The sequence below is a fragment of the Neolamprologus brichardi genome, chromosome 3 (genome assembly GCF_056152115.1).
Source record: "Neolamprologus brichardi isolate AB-2024 chromosome 3, ASM5615211v1, whole genome shotgun sequence".
Classification (NCBI taxonomy): Eukaryota; Metazoa; Chordata; class Actinopteri; order Cichliformes; family Cichlidae; genus Neolamprologus; species Neolamprologus brichardi.
This window is the reverse complement of record NC_142106.1, coordinates 29,423,584-29,446,435: the sequence shown is the minus strand read 5'-3', so window position 1 is coordinate 29,446,435 and position 22,852 is coordinate 29,423,584. Positions and strand designations below refer to the sequence as shown.

The following is a 22,852-nucleotide window of genomic DNA, read 5'->3' as shown; positions in this document are numbered from 1 at the left end:
AGCCATAGTTGGTTTTTGCATCACAGGCTTCCCAGATTTTTCTGCCGTACTTTCCTGGCTTACTGGGTATGTATTGCCGGTAGGGGCATTTTCCTCGAAAAGTGGACAAGACGTTCATCCACTGTTACCTCTGGCCCTGGGATGAACATCAGGGGAAGAAGCTGCACCCATCTCTCCCAGACATCCCTGATGGGAGCAAGCTTGTCAGACCTCGGTCTGGTCTCAAATCTGAGGACTCCTGAATCAAAATGATATGAAATGTGTGAAGTGACATCGTTGCCCAGAAAATGATCAGATGTGTCTGTGTCTTCTGGATGATAGTCCACATTGTCTTCCTCCTAGAAACCTGCCCATCTGAATCGCTATGCTGCTCTGTGTCCTCTCCTTCATTTTCACCAAAAATATGATGCAGAACTTGGCTCACTGTGAATCTTCTTCTCATTTTTGTATGCTGCAAATTGTAAATGTGCACTCTGGAAGTCAAATGGCCACTCAAATGAGTGAATTCACCTCACATGTCTTGACATGTCCCGTCTTTATTTTGTTTTGTTTTTGTGCAGGTATACTGCAAAAAACACGCAAAATAAGAATCCCCTAAAGCTCATATGATTAGGAGAGGAGCTTGCTGTCAATGTTTTAGCTGACAGTGCACTTATGATTTCAGTTTTGGCTTTAATTATTGCTTTATACTCATAATATTATACCTGGGTCGAAACCGACCCTAACAACACAAAGGTCATAATTTCAACTAGGGCATTTTATAATTTAGTGAAAATATTTTTTTTTTGTTTTATTTTGTAGAAATAGAGGTTCCTGACAAAGTCAAAAAGCCTTGATACAATAAACAAATGTTTGTGATTTGTTTTATGCATTTGAAATTTAAAATGGGTCGGTGCCGACCCTAACACGAGAGGAAGGCTAATCTTAAAAGTAGAGATAGTGTCTGTCTCCCAAATCCAAACTGGAAGCTGGTTCCACAGAAGAGGGGCCTGAAAACTGAAGGCTCTCCCTCCCATTCTACTTTTAAATACTCTAGGAACAACAAGTAGGCCTGCAGTGCGAGAGCGAAGTGCTCTAATAGGGTGATATGGTACTACAAGGTCATTAAGATAAGATGGGGCCTGATTATTTAAGACCTTGTATGTTAGGAGTAGGATTTTGAATTCAATTCTGGATTTAACAGGAAGCCAATGAAGGGAAGCCAAAACAGGAGAAATATGCTCTCTCTTTCTAGTCCCTGTCAGTACTCTTGCTGCAGCATTTTGGATTAACTGAAGGCTTTTCAGGGAGTTTTGAATTACAGTAGTCCAGCCTAGAAGTAATAAATGCATGAACCAGTTCTTCAGCATCACTCTGAGACAGGGCTGAGTACAATAACCTCAGTTTTATCTGAATTAAGAAGCAGAAAGTTAGCGGCCATCCAGGCCTTTATGTCTTTAAGACATTCCTGCAGTTTAACTAATTGGTGTGTGTTATCTGGCTTCATGGATAGATAGAGCTGGGTGTCATCTGCATAGCAGTGAAAATGTATGCTATGTCTTCTGATGATACTGCCTAAGGGAAGCATGTATAATGTAAACAGAATTGGTCCTAGCACTGAACCCTGTGGAACACTACAGGGTGGGCTATTTATATGGATACACCGTAATAACATGGGAATAGTTGGTGATATTAAAGTCCTGTTTGTGGCACATTAGTATATGTGAGGGGGCAAACTCCTCAAGATGGATGGTGACCATGGTGGCCATTTAGAAGTCGGCCATCTTGGATACAACTTTTGTTTTTTCAATAGGAACAGGGCCATGTGACACATCAAACTTATTGGTAATGTCACAAGAAAAACAATGGTATGCTTGGTTTCAACATAACTTTATTCTTTCATGAGTTATTTAAGTTTCTGACCACTTGTGAAATGTGTTCAATGTGCTGCCCATTAAGCAACAGAGGGCTGAGTGCTTAATACAGCCTGCGCCCATTGCAGAGCTTGCCCAGTCATGAGTTGCACCAAGAAAGCAATTTTAGCTGAGTCTGTGGCATAAGCAAAGGGTTGTTCTGTAAACACAAGAAAACATTGTGTGAAAAACCCTGGCTTTTTCCCAACTCTCCGTCAAACTTGTCCGGCACGGGAAGCAAGTGCTCCCGTTGTTGCAGGAGAGGAGAGGGAGGGAGCGGGCAGGTTGCCACCGCATCAGGAGAAGAGACGGGTGGTGGGGGGGCCACATTAGGTGAGGAAATCAACATACCTTTAAGCTCTGTGATGTCTTGCAACAGCACGGCTTGTTCCTTGGAAACATGCTTGAGCATTTCCTCATGTTGCTCCAAAACTTTCCCCTGGAGAGACAGCTGGTGTGAAGCAGAATCCGCTGGCTCCATGAGTGTGGGGATTATTCTGTCACAAAAGTGAGGAGGAAAGAGTACCCAGGCACGGTTCTCTTTAAAAGGCAAAAAAGTGTGTTTATTTACAGTGCAAAATTAAGTCCAACGATTCAACAATAAGTGCAACTCCCGAAGGTGCTCATCCTTTGCTCCCCATGAACTCTGTGGTGTGGCTCCATGTGTGTGTGGTGCTCCCCAACTCTCTTCTCCACCCAATTCTCCTGGAAGAAGAAGGAAATCAAACAAAATCCACAATTAGTAGGCTCACTAGCCAAATTCAACATGCACACTATGCTCACAGACTCTACCAGTTTGAAGTAATAATCCCATGTCGACTGTCGCCGTGTGTTCTGGTTAAATACCTCCAACAGGCAGAAAAAGCTGAAAGACAACAGCTGGCCAAGTGATCAGATGCAGGAGGGCGGGCAATAGCGCAGAGGGAGCTTCCAGGGAGAAAGTTGTATTTCTGTAAACCCAGGCTCTGTGGACAGGGGAGAATGAGAGGATACAAACATACACACACAAGCACACAAGCAAGGTCGTCCGGGGAGGACCATCCGACCGTGACAGTATTTATATTTTGCATTATTGCAGGTTATGTTTCTGTAGTATTGCAAATTCCAATTGACTTTGCTACATGGAATGTTATGGCTATGAAAATTTGTCACCTCATGTTTGGGTGCACACACTACTACTATGTCAGCGTCACTTCCCTTTTTCAGTACCAAAAAACCCTGCCTCTATATGTATAAAAAAAAATTCCCCGCTCGCCCCTGTGGGCAGTCAATCCTTCAAGCTCGGGTCCTCTACCAGAGGCCTGGGAGCTTGAGGGTCCTGCGCAGTATCTTAGCTGTTCCTAGGACTGCGCTCTTCTGGACAGAGATCTCTGATGTTGTTCCCGGGATCTGCTGGAGCCACTCGCCTAGCTTGGGAGTCACTGCACCTAGTGCTCCGATTACCACTGGGACCACCGTCACCTTCACCCTCCACATCTTCTCGAGCTCTTCTCTGAGCCCTTGGTATTTCTCGAGCTTCTCGTGTTCCTTCTTCCTGATGTTGCTGTCATTCGGAACTGCTACATCGATCACTACGGCCGTCTTCTCATGTTTGTCTACTACCACTATGTCCGGTTGGTTAGCCACCACCATTTTGTCCGTCTGTATCTGGAAGTCCCACAGGATCTTAGCTCGGTCATTCTCCACCACCCTTGGGGGCATCTCCCATTTTGACCTCGGGACTTCCAGGTTATACTCGGCACAGATGTTCCTGTACACTATGCCGGCCACTTGATTATGGCGTTCCATGTATGCCTTGCCTGCTAGCATCTTGCACCCTGCTGTTATGTGCTGGATTGTCTCTGGGGCATCTTTACACAGCCTGCACCTGGGGTCTTGCCTGGTGTGATAGACCCCAGCCTCTATGGATCTTGTGCTCAGTGCTTGTTCCTGTGCTGCCATGATTAGTGCCTCTGTGCTGTCTTTCAGTCCAGCTTTGTCCAGCCACTGGTAGGATTTCTGGATATCAGCCACCTCCTCTATCTGCCGGTGGTACATACTGTGCAGGGGCCTGTCCTTCCATGATGGTTCCTCGTCTTCCTCCTCTTTCTTGGGTTTCTGCTGCCTGAGGTATTCACTGAGCACGCTGTCAGTTGGGGCCATCTTCGTGATGTATTTGTGGATCTTCCTTGTCTCATCCTGGACTGTGGTGCTGACACTCACTAGTCCCCGGCCTCCTTCCTTCCCCTTAGCGTACAGCCTCAGGATGCTGGACTTGGGGTGAAACCCTCCATGCATGGTAGGGAGCTTTCTTGTCTTGATGTCAGTGGCTTCTATCTCCTCCTTTGGCCAGCCTATTACCCCAGCAGGGTACCTGATCACGGGTACCCTGCTGGGATTGATGGCCCGGATGGCCCAGATGTTGTTCTTACTGTTCAGCAGACTCCTCAGGACTTGCCTGACCCTCTGCAGGTACTTGGTGGTTGCAGCTTTCCTAGTGGCCTCTTCATGGTTCCCATTTGCCTGCGGGATCCCCAGGTACTTGTAACTGTCCTCTATGTCTGCAATGTTGCATTCTGGTAGTTCAATCCCCTCAGTTCTGACTACCTTCCCTCTCTTTGTTACCATCCGACTACACTTCTCCTGTCCGAACAACATTCCGATGTCATTGCTGTATATCCTGGTGGTGTGGATCAGTAAATCGATGTCTCGTTTACTCTTGGCATACAGCTTGATGTCATCCATGTACAGGAGGTGACAACTGCTCCGTTCCGTAGTCGGTATCCGTAGCCAGTCTTGTTAATGATCTCACTGAGGGGGTTCAGGCCTAGGCAGAACAGCAGTGGGGACAGAGCATCTCCTTGGTAGATCCCACACTTGATGGTGACTTGTGCTATGTGACGTCACTATCTGTACTGTATAAAATGACACCTTTGAATGACAAAAGACACACAATTTTATCCATCATTTCTATCAATAACTGTGTTATTATTCCAGACAAACAGGCTCTAGCTAGTGTTAAAGAGTTATCTTTTCATAACCACTAAAGGTTTACCCCCATATACAGACATAGCACAAGGGTAAATAAGATTTGGCTGCCCATGGTGGTGTAACGTCTGCACCACCTAGGCATAGTGTGCATTTCTAATGCTTCAGTTTCAGAAATGTAACAATACAATCATCCTGTTTTTAACACTGTCTTTTATTGTCATCCTTTAATCTCATCCAGCTGTTTGTAAATATGGCATGTGTCGACCTTTGCTCGTGTTTCATAATAAAAGCCCCCTGCAGTAATGAAGGGCACCTATGCACTGAAACTCTTTAAGGATTTTAGTTTGAAACACATGAAGGAAATTTTTAGTTTTAGAGCTTCTGCAGTTTCAAAACAACCTGATATTAGAGTGTTCCCATACAGGCCTGCTGCTGATAAAGGCCCGACTTTACCAGCATTAATGTATCACTATTATATATATATATATTCCATCCATTCGCTTCCGCTTATCCTTTTCAGGGTCGCGGGGGGCGCTGGAGCCTATCCCAGCTGTCATAGGGCGAGAGGCAGGGTACACCCTGGACAGGTCGCCAGTCTGTCGCAGGGCCAACACACAGGGACAGACAACCATTCGCACTCACATTCACTCGCACATTCACACCTAGTGGCAATTTGGATTATCCAATTAACCTATTCCCACAAACTGCATGTCTTTGGATGGTGGGAGGAAGCCGGAGTACCCGGAGAGAACCCACGCAAACACGGGGAGAACATGCAAACTCCACACAGAAAGACCCTGGCCTGATAGTGGAATTGAACTCAGGACCTTCTTGCTGTGCGGCAACAGTGCTAACCACCGTGCCACCGTGCTGCCCTTATATCTATCTATCTATCTATCTATCTATCTATATATATATATATATATATATATATATATATATATATATATATATATATATATATATATATATATATATATATATATATATATATATATATATATATATATATATATATATATATATATATATATATATATATATATATATATATATATATATATATCCAATAGGATTTTGAAATAGGCCGTAAATGTATTCGTGAGGCCAATGTAAATTATTGAATGTACTATTTTTGCTCATAGAGGAGGACTTTATAAAGTGGGAAGTGCACAGTGCGGTGGTTAGCACTGCTGCCCCACAGCAAGAAGGTTCTGGGTAAAAAATAACCAGCTGTGTAGAGTTTCTCCCCATGTTTGCCTGTCTGGGTACTTTGGCTTCCTCCACAGTCCAAAACCATGAAGTTGGTGGAGTAAGATGTAAATTAAAACAGCTATGAAGACACCTGCTCCAACGCCAACAAAGAAACAAATAGAATTTCTTGCCCTGGGCCGTGTCACTGTTGTACAATTTGAAACTAAAAGGAGGAAAACAAAAAATTTAAAATCAGAAATGTGACTTATTGCGTGTGAGCTGATTTGTCTGATTTAATTGCAACTTCAACATCATTAATTTCAACATATCCTTTGGTTAATCTCTATCTCAGCTGACACTGTGCTTGTTTGTTACAGAATGTGTCCCATTCAACAACTTACCACAGATCTTACTGTCACACTTTGGTGTGACAGGTTTGGATGAAACACTCTCTGTATCTCTGCTGGAGATGCAGGTAAAACTGCCAAAGTTCTCTTTGGTGTTGACAAATGCAAAAAGCTGTGCAGAGCTGTCACTGGGATTACTCTTGTTGATGGTGAGCACACTGACTGGTTCAACTCTCCAGGAGAGGTTAACACCTTCATCCAGAGAAGAGCAGGTCACCACCATTAAACAGCCACTTTCTACAGATGTGCTCGTAACTATCTGGATGGATGGCTGCTGGAGCTTTTCTGCATAGATGGAGAGTGAAAATGATGAATTCACACAAAGTAAAGACAAGACTTGAAAGTGCATTGAACATTTAGGAAAGGTCTGTATTGTGATAATGGTTGATCATCACTTATGTTTTGCTGTGGGTTTAATCTGATTTACTTTGTCTTCACCATCACTGTTGAAGACTTCTACAGTATATTCAACGCCATCACTTTCCATCAGGTTGTGAATTGTTAGGTCACCTATAGAATAAAATACATTGGAACAAAATCAAGAAAGAAAGAAAACTCCAATTCCTTTACAATAAAAAAGCTGATAAATGTTACCTGATGTTGTGTTAAGAGTGAGTCTCCCTGTGTACTGAGAGAAATATTCGGTGTTTATTTTTCCTCGTTGATAAGTGGCAATCCAAGTGATGTTGGTGAATGTTGACCACTCAATTCTGGTGAGACTCCATGATGAGTCGACTCCTGAGGGCAATGTGATGTTTTCTCCAAGGTACCCAGAGACCTTTGGAGGCGATTTATCTACTGCTGCTGTTTGTACACCTTGTAATGCTGTTAAATAAATACATAAACACGTTTAGTAGCACTGTACATTGTCTTTCAGGTTTAAACATTAAAAAAGAAGAAAAGCACTTCTAAAAATACTTTTGACCTTCGATTAGAAAAATGGGTAAACATTTCAACTCTACTGAATGAGCCAACAGATTTTGTTTGGTTTCATTTGACCCATCTCTAAATAAGACATTATCATAAAATGGCTAATGACAGCTATCAGTCACATAATTATGTTTTGATCTTCATTAGAAATAATTGGAAATATTTCTAATATTGAACATCTAACCCTTTGTCAATATATTTTTCTTTTTGGGTCAAACTGATAATCCCAATAATTCCCTCTGTCTAGATATCAAACATTCTCCCTTTAAAGGGTAAACTAGGGTAGTTATTAATACAGATTTAAAATATATAATCTGTCACCATAAACATCAAAACTACAAAATCACACTAAAAATGGTCAAGCTAATAACACGCGTAACAGGAATATATGTTAATGAACACTAAATACATGGGGATGCAGTCCCATTTTGAGAAGAGTAAACAACGAGTTTTATGAGAGAAGCCAGAAATGAAGCAACGTGACAGCAGCCATGTCTGTACACCAATTAACCTTCCTCCTTTTTTCTAATGAGAACAAGAGCAAATCATTCCACTATACTCACTTTTCTTGGCATAAATCTAAAAGTTCAAAGAGAAAATGTGGGCATTTATGTCCAGCATTTAAGGCTATTAATTTAAAAGTAAAGTCATTTTCAAAAAAAACCTGTAAAAATATATATATATATATTTTTATCTCGACATCTGGCACATCTGTGGATGATAAATAGCTTCAGATAATGTACACAGGACATACCTTGAGGGAAAACAATAAGAAGGGTTGTGTATAGGATAAAGGTATAATCATCTCTTAGTTTACTCAGAATGCACAGAGTGTATATTTGTTAATAATTTGAATCATTTTGGATAAGGATAAGTGTAAGATAATGGGGAATTTCAGTTTTTACTTTATAATTTGTTTAGTGTAAGATTTACAGTTAAATTGTATTTTTTCTTGCCTTATTTAATTTTTACATACTGTTCCTTTAACACACGGTAACTGTGCACGGGGGGAGCGTTTTTTGCGACGGACAGTGTGGAGCAACGGGGGCTTTAACTAGCTGTGGAGAAAAACAGTTTCTTACCGTGTTTGTAGTGTATATGAACATTCAAATGGATCACTGTATTTGTGGATCACTGTGGAAATAAATGTTTGTCTGTTTGTTTTTCGACTACAAGCGGACTTTGTGGATTGTGTTCAACTGCACTAAGACACGCGTACGGCCCGACTACCAGCTAGTGCTTCCGCGGTAATAGGTTGGTAGTCTCATGGTGGTTGCTGTGAAACACAGTCAAAGTGCTATGACTTTCTGTTGTTCTCATGGCCAGAAGGATCCACAGAGGAAGCGTACGTTACACCCGGTGAAGATTGTTAATAAATTTCCTTGTGCGCATCAGAATTTGGAGTCCTGTGTGTGAATCCTCAAAAAAGTATTTTTTGTATTTACTACATTGCTTTGTCCTTTTTCCACATCTGCCTCCATCACACCAACCCTCTGCAGGTTGTCCTTCACTACAACCATAAACATTCTTCCTTTTCTCCTCCTTCCTGACAGCTCCATATTCATCATCTTTTGTCCAATATATCCACATTCCCTCCTTTGAACATTTCCAAACCATCTCAGCCTTGACTCTTTAACTTTAACGCTCCACCTGAGCTGTCCTCTGATGTACTCACTTTTTATGCTGTCTATCCTGGTCACGCCCAGAGAAAACCTTAACATTTTCATCTCAGTGACCTGTCTTCACATCAGCCTTGTTCTTGAAGATCAGTCAAAGTACTCTTTGTCTCAATCACCAAACTGTGGTTAAAAAGCCTGTGGCCCTGTCAGGTATGTCATCCAGACCAACTGCCTTCCTGATTCACTACCTGTCGTCCATCTGGGAAGTGTTTAACACACCAATGTCCATCCTTTTTGGAAATCTACAACCATCCGTCTTTCTGTGTTTCCCTCCTTAACAACATACCTGCCCAACACATCATCTCCTACACCTGCATGTCCATTAAGAGAGATAAGATAAACCTTTATATGTCCTCCACGTGGGAAATTTGTTGGCATAGCAGAAAGTGGACTACAAAGTTACAATCATCAAAAATTAAGAAAAACAATAGAATAGAATGAAATAGAATAACATACTATATACAATAGAATAAAATATTATTAAAGTATTATTAAAGTCAGCTCCAATCACCACTCTTTACCACATCATACAATTTACTACGGAAATACTTTACTACTTTCATTAAAAACATTCCTGTTATATCATGTTTATCACTTTTCTTCTTAATATTCCTGTTATCAATGTTATAAACCTCTATTTTTTGGTACAGTTCACATCTTTCTTTCAGTGTTTCTCTTGGATTTATTTTATGGTTTCATCTTCAATTGTATCACATTTGTATTATTGTAGGTTATGTTTCCGTAATATTTCAAATTCAAATTTACTTTAGCTACATGGAATCTCATGACTGTGGAAATTTGTCACCTCGTGTTTGGGTGCACACACTACTATGTCAGCGTCACTTCCCTTTTTCAGTACCAAAAAACACCGTCCACAACTCAAACATATGGTGACACATATGAGGTTTGACTGACATCATTTAATAGTGTTTGACAGTGACAGTGACCTGTAAAGATGAGTGTTAGAGATTATTTGCAGTACAGTGACAGCAAAATACAACTGATAAAATACAAAACTACATTTATAAAAGGGAAACACTCTAAATGTACATGTAAACTGCTCATCAGTAACACGACTATTTGTAGTGTAAAAAAAGACATTTCTGAATGACAAAAGACACCTAATTATAGCCATCATTTAAATCAATACCTTTGTTATTACTCCAGACAACCAGGCTCTAGCTAGTGTTATTAGATTCATCTACTCATAACCATTAAAGGTTGACCCCCATACACAGACATAGCACAGGGCTAGATAAGCTCCGGGTGCCAATGGTGGTGTAAGGTCTGCACCACCTAAGCATAGTGTGCATTTCTAGTGCTTCAGTTTCAGAAATTGAACAATACAATCAACCTCTTGTGTGTTTTATTGTCATCCATACTTGCTCATGTTTCATAACAAAAGCCCCCTGCAGTAATAAAGGGCACCCATGCAATGAAACTCTTTAAGGTTTTTAATTTGAAACACTTACATGAAGTTAGTGTTTCACAGCACATAAGCTGTTCCCTTACAGGCCCGCTGCTAATATAGGCCCGACTTTACCAGCATTAATCCATCACTATTGTTAATTAAATAGGACTTAAAAATAGACCATAAAGACTAAATGTATTCATGAGGCCAATGTAAATTATTGAATGCAGTATTTTTGCTTATAGAGGAAGACTTTATAAAGTGGGACGTGAATAGTGCGGTGGTTAGCACTGTTGCCTCACAGCAAGAATGTTCTGAATTCAAAACAACCATTTGTGAAGTTTCTCAACTTTTGATTCTAAATGTGGTTGCCTCCCTCTTTGTTAGCCCAGCTACCTCTTGATCTATGATAGCTGGGAAAGGCTCCATTCCCTGCTCCTAATTTAGCTTTTTTTTTTTTTAACCTCATCATGTAAGACATTTCTGTTGATGGACCTCTCAGTGAGTGACCAAACCACATAAACAACATATTTACTGCAAAGTAAGCATTTCACCTTCATTCAGTGGAATAAAAAAATATAAGAAGAAATAACTCAAAGATGGTTTCATGTCTCCATATTTAGGTTATGAAAGCAGTCTATAAATGTCAGGCAAACTTTTAGTAAAGTTTTCTGTTTATTCTTTGCCTTTCAAGGTCCGTCTGTCAGGAACCGAAAAAAGTAAATAAAGAAGATGCTAAAGAAAGAAAAGAGAACTGAGCTTAAGTCTGAGAAAGATGAAGTAAAGCGAAGCCTTTCAGGTCTGACTGCACATAAAAAAGGTCATTTTGAACAATAAGAATACTCGAATATTTTCCTACATCGATCTATCATGGGTGGATCTTAGGTAAATGGTGCAATATCACATTTATAAAAATTTCATTTAAAGAGCAAACAAAATGCAACAACAGGAAGTAGAATCACTTAGCGAAGTTAACAGTCAGCAGTTTTACGAGCAAGTAAACGGAAGATGGTCAGCGACCTGCTATTTTTGTGGCGTTGGTGTTTTTCCTATATTCATGTCAGTAAAGACCATTCTGTCTCACACTCTGAAAAACAGTCATGACAATCAGGTTTTAAATACTGCAAAGTAAATAAAGAACAAACAAAATATCCCTTAAAAAAATCCCCCCAAAAATTAGCCCTCAGATATTAGTACATATGATGCGACATCCTGCTCCTCCTCTGCCTTGCCCGGTGCCTCTCCCCTCCTACACAGACGTCTCTGACTGAAGCTTCATGACAAACTTGTGGCTTTTAGGGTCAATGAACTCTTCGGCTATGTGCAAGAAAGGAAGCGGCGTTACTGTCACAATCAGAGAAAGGTCGAGGCGCCTCAGGCTGAAGACGTGGCCTTGACGTAAAGAGGCGGTCACTGGCTCTTCACTCACTAGTGTCCACTGGCGCCCTCTGTTGCTGTCCAGGTACTGCAGGGTGGGGCCCGGGACGAGGTAACGCTCTAGGAAAGCCTTTAATGACAGCAGAAAATGTGCAGAATGGTTTGTGAACAAACTCCATCAGACTGTTTAATTTGGCTGGATGTGATGTCAAAATAAAATGCTGCCACTACTTTAATGCTGGACAATTTCAATGCAAAACTCATAATCAAATGTAAAACATTTATAAAAACATGTTTGGGATTAAAGTCAATAAACTGTTTTCACACTTTGTCTACTTACACAAGAGCAAAATTCATTTATTTGAACGTTTAGCTAGAAAAGGTGGATTTCTGCTTAAAATTATATCGTACTTTTATTTCTACATTCCTGACACAACTCTAAAGGGATGTGTGTCTCTTCCCGCGACTGAACTGGGAAAAATCACGCACACAAACTGACCCTCCTTACCTTTGGTGTCATGTTGTGGGTAATGCAGAACTGCAGGTGGTTGATGATGCTCTCCATGCTGTGGTAAGTCTGCTGCCTAGTTGCACGAAGGTACTTCTGCATGGCCCGCGCCATGGGGGCAAATATGGCTTGAGCTGCCTCCCTGGGGTCCATCACCTCCCGCGGGTGTTTGGGAGACGAAGTGACTGCATCTTCCTGCTGATGACGTTTGATGTGGGTAAAAGCTTCTTCTACTGCCACCACCAGCCTGTGAGGATTAAGGAGACCATGACTCCACTAAATCGATGTCATCTATATTACAATCTTCAAATTCTATACTTCTATGTTTATTACCCCAGCGGAAAAACAAGCATCATTTTAGGACTTTCAGGTAAAAACGTATTAATATGAATTCCACAAATGTAGTTAGTTCATGACAACAAACATCTTAACAACATTTTTTGTCTTTGTGCTTCCTTCTTATCTTTGAGTACATTTATATGATTATCTTTTAATAGGAAAACAACATCCTATCAAGTTTAACCAAGTCTGCAACTTCTGCATCTTTGTCAGTAAGTACTTCTGTATTCACACGCCCGTTAGTACCTGGCTTTTCTTTTGCGGACCTTCCGCTCCACCTCGGCCTCCTCATAGTAGTACTCGTTGTGGGAGTTGTCTCTTCTCCGAGCGGCCGCTGCAATCATGGCTCTGGACTGGCCTGTGGAGTTATTGGTGCTGTTGTCTGTGAACAGAAATGTGTCATTTAATTTGTGAGCAGAGTAACACAGGTGGCTCTGATACTTCCGATGAGCTTATCAGTTATTATTCAATGTCGAATTTGGAAGAAATAAATTAATAGACTCGTGCTTGTGTGAAATTCACTATGCAATCTGAAGACAAATAAGAAGAAAACTCCTGCTTTTTCATTCAGCGTCATTTATTTCACTCGGACTGATAAGGTTTTTTGCTCAGCTGAATTATTACCTTCCCCCAGGTTGTAGACTTTGAAAGCAGACATTTTCTTGGTGAGGATGGACTTGGGGAGGTTAAGCAACGCAGGGTTATAAACCGGAAAGTCGCTGTAGTACTGATCGAGAACCCACGCTGCGGCCCTCTGAATGCTGCATTGCACAACAAAGAGGAAGAAAGTTTGTTAAACTTGACAACACAGAGTTGTTATCAGCGTCAGCAACCTTAACATCCTCGCTGCTTTACTGCCCCTGAAACAGGAAGAAACAGCAACAGTCACTCAGATGGAGCGCCGCTCAAAAAACGGTTGCTGTGGACTAACAACGTACATCAATCATAACAGTGTGAAACAAGAAAAAGTGCACAGCAGTGCAAGAATTATAAATCACATGCAACAACAATCCTCTGCTATGAAGAAGTGCTTATTAAAGCTACGCTGCATTGGCCACCACATTAGGAACACCTGTTCAACTGCATATGAACACAAATATCTGATCAGCCAATCACAGGGCTCTACATTTAGGCATGTAGACATGATCGAGACAACCTGCTGCAACACTCAGATGGTAAGTGTAGTGGCACAAAGAACATGAAAGCATGGCTCCGTCGTGCCTTCATCAACTGTTCAGGCTTCTGCTGGTGGTTTGGTGGTGTGGGGGATGTTTCCTCTGCACAGATTGGGTCCCTTCATAGCAGCTGATCTTTATTTAAACACCACAGGCTGCATGAGTATCGTTGCTGATCATGTCCATCCCTTTGTGACCACAATGTTTACAGCTCCATGGCAATACGCAAAGTCACAATATTCTGATCATGTCAAATTGCTTTCTTTAGCGTGACAATGACTTCACTGCACTCAAATGACCTCCACAGTCACCAGGGCCCTATTACACGAAGCAGGTTCAACAAACTTTGAGTTTAAAAAGAAACTGTGGCTTGAATAACTGTGAGATCGACAATTTTGGAATTTCCTGTTCCAGAAAGGTTGATCAGAGTTCAGTCCACTCTGAGGATGTTCACCGTGAGTTAAGTGCAAAATGATCAGAGCTTAACAGGATCTGGGCCTGATCCCGTCTGAATCTGTGATCCTTATCAGCTCTCATCCATCCTGCTGTGCAATTGGATATTTATAGCATACGTCTGCCCTCCTGAGCTGTCTGGTCCATCAAGAGCTTATTTTTTTCTCCCCTTCTCCAGTGTTGCTGGGCTGTTCCCTTTTCATCTATAACATCTTTATCTTGAAGATGACTGTTACTGTGACTTGCAATCCTCTAAATAAAATCATCACCTAATTATGGCCACATATTTTGCAGTTGTGTTGAGTTTTTAGTCCGATCGCTCTGCTTGCACCACCAGCACATGCTTGCAGCTTCACAGCAGAGACAAAGGTTAAGAGGGTCTAACACACATAGCACAGGCGTGACTTCCTAACCACCCACAGAAAATGAAAGCAACACCATCCACACGATCTTTGCATATTTTAAAAACCACTCACTGCGGTTTGGTTGGTAACTGCAGGAAAACTAGAGCAATGACTAAAACTGAGAATTAGTGCAATGCATTGATGTCAAGAGTCAGAGTCAAAGTTGTAGGACTGAACTGTGGGGAAAACTTCGTAACAAAATCTGGACTTTTTTTTGTGGGTTGATCCACATGCGGTTTGGAGAAAATAATGCATGTGGCGTGAAAGCTTTTTTGGAAAATCTTAGCAGTGGGTTGAAACAAACATGACCCAGACAGATCAAACAGTGATGAAATGCTGCCCCCTACTACAGCGTGGCCAAACTCTGCAGCAAGTATCACTGAAATTTAAGAAGCATTATTTCAGAGAACTAGAAAAAAAAGAGACACAAAAAATAGACAAATACTTCTGATTTTCCACAATTACTAACCTGAGATGTCCCACATTGTAGAAGCGGCTGACTCCATCTGTGCTCCTTACAACCTTCAGAGAGAAAGCAGGCTGCAGGTGTCTGACCTCCAGCAGCACCAGGGCTAGGTACTGAATGAACAACAACGCGTCCACCAAAGATGCCGCATAGCCCACAATCCCCCTGTAGTCTGTCTCTCTGGGCTCCAGCACCCGCACCCCATAGAAGAGCCAATAGGACGCCACGAAGAGAAAGACCAGCGCAAGCAGCAGACAGCGAAACACAAAGAAGCGTGGCAGAGCGGCTCTGGGCGGGCGGAGAAACAGCGCCCATGTGGAGATGAGGAGGATCAGGAGCTTGAAGGCGAGTGAAATGTAAAGGCCTTCACACGGCGTGCCGCAAGGGTCCAGTGAGTCCCGCCACAAGAGCTGTGGGAGGGCCAAGAAGGCCAGTGGAGTGATCAGAGAGACGAACCCCAGAATGACACCCAGCGCTGGGCTGATGTAACGCCGGCACTCCAGCGCTGAAGAGTCGCCTGAGTCCTTAGATAGCTGCGTCAGGTCCTCGTTTGAGATGCTGTCCACAGAGGTGCCGGTGACCACCGTGGTCGTTTCACCCCAGTTGTCATCCTGAAGGAAGAGGTCAGTGTCAGAAATGCTGCGGCTATGAAGAACATTTGTTACAAGACATAAAATGAAAAATAAAAATCTCTCACCCTGTCGTCCTCTCTGGGGGAATCTGCGTCCAGCAGCGACTCCCCCGGAGCCTGGATGACCACAGATTTCTCTCCACGGATGCTGCCATCGCGATTCTTAGAGCGATGCCTGTCCCTTCTCTCCCTGCACACCCACAAGAAAAAAGTAGTTATCATCTACAAACGCACGACATTTAATTCATGTCAGCAGATTTTGATCTGATTCTTCAGAAGCTGTTGTGGTGAAACTTTGCTATTTAAGAAAGAACATCATTTTATATTTTTCCATAATCTACTGCATTGTTATTATGATCATATAATGTAATTATACACTGCTGTTTCATGTAACCAGCGTGTTGACTTTATCTAGTGTCTTTAAAGATATGTGTTACTGTTTATTTACTAGTAAATGCCCGTGCTCTAGAGTTGTTTGTTTGATTTTAGTCAGATGATTTATATGTCAATTAACGGACTGTCCATTGACGACATAGCAAAACAATGTGGTGAAAAAATAGTTGCTCCCCTCCAGATTTCTTAGTTTTTGGCATATTTGTCACACTTACATGTTCCAGATTATCAAACAAATTCTAATATTAGACAAAGATAACTAAAGTAAAGACAAAATGCAGTTTTTAGACAATGTCTTGATGCGTGCTCAGTCATCCAGGTAAGTAAATCTCCAAAAGTCCACTTTTCATATCCTCCCTGGTGAATTTGATGTGTCGGTCCACCAAGTTAATGTGATCCGTGAATTGTGGTACGTCCTGAGATTTGATTTTCACCCAGGTGTCATCCACATATCTGAACCAATACCCTGGTGGTGTTCCAGGGTAGGATAGCAAAGCCCTCTTTTCCACTTCTTCCATGTACAAATTGGCCACGATGGGTGAAACTGGGAACGCATGGCACACCCATGTTTCTGCCTGTAGAACTGACCACTGTATGTGAAGTAGTTAAAGACACAGTTCCAAAAGCAAACACACTTGGTCGATGCTGACAGTGGTCCTGTTGCTGAGGTTGGGGTCATCCTGTAATCTCTTACGAACTACCTCCAACGCTTCCGTGACTGGGATGCAAGTGAACAGAGATGTAACGTCGTACGAGACCATGGTTTCATCTGCCTCCATAATGACATCTCTCACCTACTCAACAAAATCCAACGTGTTCTGGACGTGTTCTCCCACTGAAAACGCTACGTCCAGATGAACAGAATCAACTTTTGGAGTTTTTAGGCAATGATTTCATTATTAAGGGGAAAACACTTATCCAAACCTACAGCCTGCATTAAAATGCAAGTGCCCCTAAAACTGGCAGTGCCAAAAAACTAAAAAAAACTGAGCCTTTCACATGTGGAGGACGTTTTGTTCCACTCTTGAGCATGAGCTGATGGTTGGATATTCTCCTTCAAGATTATCTGGTAGAGAGCAGAATTCATGTCCTGAAGCAACAGAAAAGCCCCAGACCATCACACTACCACCACCATGTCTGACTGTTAGTATGATGGTGTTTTTCTGAAATGCTGTGTCAGTTTAATGCAGATCTAACAGGACTCAAATCTTCCAGAAAGTTCAGCTTTTTTCCCCCAAAAGTCTTGGGAGTCAAAGATGTTTTTTGGTAAATGTGAGACGAGCCTTTGTGTTCTTCTTGCTCAGCAGTGGTTTTCTCCTTGAACTGTTGAATCATAACCTCTGACCTTATCTGAGACACGTGAGGCCTGCAGTTCTTTACATGTTGTTCTAGGTTATTTTACGACCTCCTAGATGAGTTGTCAGTGTGCTCTTTGAGTCATCTTGGTAGGCAGGACACTCTTCGCCACTTTTCAAAGTTTCATCCATTTGTGGATAATGGCTCTCGCTGCGGTTCATGGAATCACAAAGCCTTAGAAATGGCTTAGACATAACTGACTGTTTGTCAGCCGTTTCTTTAAGTCATGGTATGATGTGTTGCTTTTTGCGATCTTTTGTGATTTCTTGATTTGACAGGTCTAGCAGTAATAAAGCCCGAGTGCAATTAATCACAGTTAATTCATGATTTAACAACAATAACAAACAGGGCAATTCTTTTTTTCACAGAGGACCGCGGAGGTGTGGATAAATCACACCTGCATTTCGTATATTTGTCTAATATTAATAGTTTTGTGGATACAAATTAGATGTTACTGTTGTGAAATTAAAATGATTCAGCGGTTTTCTAAGATGTCAGAAGTGTCATTTTCGCTTGTTGTCATGTGGTTGTTAGGCACCATGATGATATGTGATCACAGTACTTGATAGCGATAGTTTCGCTGCTCACCTCCTAATCACAGATTTGGTTTATTACTGTAAGAGTTGTGACATCCAGCTGTAATATGACTGAAAAGTTCATCGATCATTAGAATATAGATTTAAAGACCTCAGCTTGGCCTTTCAGAAATGCTCTGCTATTTTAAAACGGTTGACAGACACAAACACAAACACTAGACAGCCTCAGCTTGCTTCTTCTACCTGTGTTTGCGGGAACTCCTCGAGTGGGATGACTTGTAAGAGTATCCCGAGTACGTTGACTCGTTGTCCATGTCAGTGATCGGCGGTGGGCGGAGTTTCCGGGCCACTCCTGTCCCCAAACCGCCCTTGTCCCAGACCACTCCCAACTGGCTCTTGCAGTTGCTGATGGACTTGGTAGAGAGGGCCAGAGGGAGGCGCAGCAGATCCACTTTACTCCTGAGGGAATCTATCTTGGAGCCTTGGGAGAAGACGGAAAGATGGGGGAGGAAGACAGAGTGAGAGATTAATTATAGATAGGGTGAGTGTTTGGAAAAGGCATGGAGACCAATTGAAAGAAAGCTGAGAGAGAAGAGAGAGGGAGAACAGGGAGAATGAACAGGGGGAGGAGGCAGAGAGATGAATGAAGAGAAGGAGGGATAGGAAAAAGATAATTTGTCATGTGAGACAGAAGTAAAACAGTCTCAGAAGGACACATACCGAGGAATGGCAACAAGAAGAGAGACAGCTTTGTTGAAATGTTGGCACTCTAAGTGTATGGAAGAGCATAACTGAGCCCATTATTCTGCCTTTTTTTTTTTTAAATGAGCAAACTGAGTGATTTGGCTCCAAGTGTGTTCTCAGCCAATGAAGGGCAACCACATCACCTTCTATTCTTAGGCTGCAAGTCTCCAGTGTGCAGGACACACAGGAACAGATGCCCAACATGGCAGCCGCTTGAAAATATTCCTGCTGTCTTATACGTGAAAAACTTGGAAACATGCAGTTTTTAAAAAAATAAAGAACCTGCACTTTGTTGCTTTTTAAAGTGAGCTTCGTTTATTTTGGTATATTTAACCTTCCGTAGAGTTTTGTTGTGGGTCGATCTGCGATCTGCATTCTCGCCCACATTCCCCAACTGTCCCCCGTGGTCTCCTGGGGCAACGGAGCTTAGCTACTACAATGGGGATGAATGGGAGGCTAGCGGTGAGAAAAGACAGGAGGGGGAGCAGTTGTCGTGGCAACCAAAACATCAACTCAGCAGCACCCCATCCTGTTCTCTTATCCCTCAACTGCACACCTCAAGACTTTTTTTAAACTAAGCAAATCTGGCATCATTGTAAGGACATTCCTCTGAATCTACAGACCGGTAATCTGTTTTTGTTTTCATGCAGATAGAGCCGGGTTGTTTTCTCATGGGTACTTTCCAAATTGCCTGCAGAAAAAGCGGACACTTAATCTAATAACAAGCTACCTCATGCTCTCAGTTTGTGCCGTGACCTGAAGCATCACATCTCCACATTAGAGATTTCAGGTTTTACTTAACGGCTTTCATGTGATTCAAACATGGACGTCTCAAGAGGGACATTTTCAAGAAGGCGCATGAGTAGGTTTAAATTTCAGGAGATCGGACCTTCATGTGGAGTTGTCTGACATCCACAGAGGGTCACTGAAAATTTCTGACACTTAAATATCAATATTTCTCTGACACACTGATTTATTTACTTTGTAGAAGCTGTTATTATTTTAATAATGCAGAAATGAGAACCACAGCTTTAAAAGGGAACCTGTTATATTCAACTTCCATATTCTTATTAGACTCCACTCATGGAGTTTTGCATAACTCACAGTTAAATATAACCCTCATTTGTTTTATACTCGGGCTCTGTGCACCCCCTCTCTTCACTGTCAAAAACAAGCAGTTTTAGTTCCCTTCCCCCTCCTTGTTAGACAAGTTTATTCTGATTGGCTGCTCCTAGCAAACAAAATATTTAAACAGCAGATGGGTGGGGCTTCTTTGTTCTCAGCTGGAGATGTGTGCCTTTTCAGCAAACATATTAGGATATCTGCTTGCACTGACGTAATGAAGAAACACAGGTTGAAAGAAAACTGTGAATCCTGAGCTTCTGGTTCACAGCGGACAAACTGTTTCACACCTTCCTTTTTAAGACAGCTTTCTTCTGATTAACTGCCCCTTATAAACAGAAGACTTAAAAAATAAGTTGGAGTTAGTTCTGTGTTTAAAGCTAGAGCTATGTGTGTGAGATGATGATTTTAGTGATACTGGCCTCTTGATACTGATACTGAAAAAGAAAAATGTCCACCTCCAACTGATGGTCTAGAGCTACGTCCACACGTACCCGGGTATTTTTGAAAACTCCTGCCATGGTGGAGATTTTTGAAAACCTGGTTTTGCTTTTACGTGTGGAAGGGATTTTTTAAAACGAAAAATCTCCGTTTTCAAAAATATCCATGCACGTGTGGACGTGGCCTAGAGCTTGTGGCTCACATATAATTGACTGTACATACACTGACCTGATTATTTAGAAATCTGGCCATGTTTTAGAACAAACAGTTAAACAGAGCCTTCAGCTTTCAGGCCCCTCCTCTGTGGAACCAGCTCCAGGTTTGGATTCATGAGAGAGACACTATCTCCACTTAGAAAGTGTGGACTTTTATCACAATAAAAGTCAAATGTCTCCTCAGTTTTCATGTAAAACCTTCTTTGAATGTACATGAGGTAAAAGAGGTAAAAGGGAACACATAAATGAAGTGAAGAGTTTAGCAATGAGTTGCTAAGCATAGCTTTTGTCTGCTGTGTCCACAGGGCATAAAACAGCATTCTTGCCTCCTTAGAGAGAGACATGGCTGTATGGACTACCTGTCACAGCACCATGCTGGGCAGAGCGCTCTGCAACTTTCTGGATAAAAATGGAAATCACTGTGACCTAAGAACTCATATTCCCTGTTGACACGATGAGAAATTATCTTCAGAGCTGCTGCAGTTTGAGCATGATTCCTCTCATCGAGACAAAGGTTTGTTTTGTTTTGTTTTTTCAAATACTGTCTCAAACAGAAAAAGGAGCATGAGAGAGTGGTGGTTACAAACCATCAGGACTGAGTAAAAAAACAGCCCCACAGTTACCTCTGTGTGTTTAGAGAGTGCAAACCTCCATGGATGTCCTTGACTATGGGAGGCATACTGACACATGCTCAAGTAGAATATTTTATCTCTGCAGACAAACACAAACTTAATGCAAAACCAAAATGTCAGAATTTACAGTAAATGTTTCTCACAGATTGGAAACTATTTTTGTGCCATGAATGTGAACAAAACCAGCCCCTCATCTCTCTCTCTCACGCTGACAGGAGACAGTCAATCACATCGATCACACTGATCAGATAAGGCTATTCCACTGTAATCGATTCTCTAGTTGATTTACACTGCAGTCCACTGTCATGTGAGATTTTCCACGTGCAGTGTGGAAAGGGGACTGCCAGCACTCAAACTAATTTTGAATTTAAGAGGCCTGCCTCAAAGTCCTAAGTTGTTGTTGTCAGCGTTTACTAGCGTCCACTTGTGCTGATGCTGAGAGATAACTATCTGTGGATTTGCATTTTTCAAAAGCTTCATTGCCTTCATCACTATGTGTCCCTCCACTCATGTTTAAATAAAATGCATTTGTCAGCAGGTGAAACTTTGTATTTTTTTTTTTTTTAAATCAGTTTAGGATGTTTTTAACTCTCTGTCGCTGTTTAGCCTCATGTCTAATTCTGTGACTCACAGGGGTCTCCTGTCCTCCGGGTGGCAGTGAGCCAGCGAGGTGTGGGTTGCCTCCTGTCCTCACTCCAAGAGTCAACCCTAAACAGAGTAGTTCGATAATCCAGGACTCTACAAACACTCAAACAGCTGACATGATAGATGTGACGGCGCTTCTAGGGAAGGTTTGCACGTAACGCGATTTTACTTTAAGCGTCAAAGAGAATCGGTGTTAAAACAAAGCAGAGCATGCAGGCTGAAGTGATGCTGCTGTGGGCAGCAGACTGGTGACCAACAGCAAATAAGTTGGTCACCAGTCTTTTATTTCATGATAGTGAAAGTCTACCCAGACGCGTAGCGCAAAGTGCGTCCTTAAGCACACTGTGCGTAAAAGTCCACGGATGAGAGGCTGAGCACCAGCTTCTATCAAGTGTTGTGGTGCTGGAGAAATGCATGTATAATAATCTAGTGTAATACCTGCAGGAAGGTTTTTCCAGAGGTCCTACCTTTCTCCCTGAAGGAAAAAGCGGCAGCCTGCAGCACAAAGAGCCGCTGTTAGCAGCAGCGGTGCCAGAGGGCAGAGTGTCCAACAAAAGCGACTCCAAACGCTCCCAATTCACTTTCTCTCATCTGTCCACAGTTTCCTCGCTCGTTTACAGCAGGAGTGAATGTTGAATCCCCGCTGTGCGCACACTTTGTTTTATTTTTCTCTTTAATAAAATCCTCCCAGCGAACATCAACAACAGGCTGCAGGCCAGACCTCATCCCCGATCTACTTCTGCGGTGTCCCGCTGTGAGGGGGGTCTCGTACGCACGTATTGAACCCGCACATTTGGGAGTATATTCTTGGCTTCCGGTAGAGATTTTCATAATAAAACTGAACTTTCAAACTCAAAGACAATGCGAAAATCATCTCGAAAACCTTAAAAACTTCCCTGGGTGTATTTCCACAGCCACCTGATTACTTATTT

The 22,852-nt window shown here is 42.1% G+C and overlaps 3 protein-coding genes across 4 annotated transcripts; all 3 read right to left on the bottom strand.

Moving 5' to 3' along the window:
* Positions 1 to 1,933: 1,933 nt before the first annotated feature.
* LOC148104154 (uncharacterized) lies at positions 1,934 to 4,622 on the bottom strand. The gene is made up of 4 exons (XM_087838266.1): positions 3,786 to 4,622; positions 2,739 to 2,857; positions 2,244 to 2,389; positions 1,934 to 2,052 (listed from the first exon to the last, which is right to left on the bottom strand). Exons 1-4 carry the CDS (start codon positions 4,614 to 4,616, stop codon positions 1,934 to 1,936), a joined length of 1,215 nt encoding a protein of 404 aa, XP_087694392.1. The 5' UTR covers positions 4,617 to 4,622.
* A 1,424-nt stretch (positions 4,623 to 6,046) lies between these two features.
* Positions 6,047 to 9,301, bottom strand: LOC102796732 (uncharacterized). The gene is made up of 6 exons (XM_087838265.1): positions 9,261 to 9,301; positions 8,148 to 8,209; positions 7,058 to 7,267; positions 6,863 to 6,973; positions 6,458 to 6,748; positions 6,047 to 6,279 (listed from the first exon to the last, which is right to left on the bottom strand). Exons 1-6 carry the CDS (start codon positions 9,299 to 9,301, stop codon positions 6,047 to 6,049), a joined length of 948 nt encoding a protein of 315 aa, XP_087694391.1.
* Positions 9,302 to 11,659: 2,358 nt separating this feature from the next.
* LOC102796234 (vang-like protein 2) lies at positions 11,660 to 22,661 on the bottom strand. Of its 2 annotated transcripts, none has more exons than XM_006808396.3 (8): positions 22,388 to 22,661; positions 18,365 to 18,602; positions 15,903 to 16,026; positions 15,209 to 15,816; positions 13,332 to 13,468; positions 12,954 to 13,089; positions 12,369 to 12,615; positions 11,660 to 11,990 (listed from the first exon to the last, which is right to left on the bottom strand). In XM_006808396.3, the coding sequence occupies exons 2-8, from the start codon at positions 18,433 to 18,435 to the stop codon at positions 11,733 to 11,735; spliced, it is 1,581 nt and encodes a 526-aa protein (XP_006808459.1). In that variant the 5' UTR covers positions 18,436 to 18,602; positions 22,388 to 22,661; the 3' UTR covers positions 11,660 to 11,732. The 2 variants fall into 2 exon arrangements, with proteins under 2 accessions (XP_006808459.1, XP_006808460.1); XM_006808397.3 differs by lacking the exon at positions 22,388 to 22,661 and adding an exon at positions 19,009 to 19,059.
* Positions 22,662 to 22,852: the final 191 nt, after the last annotated feature.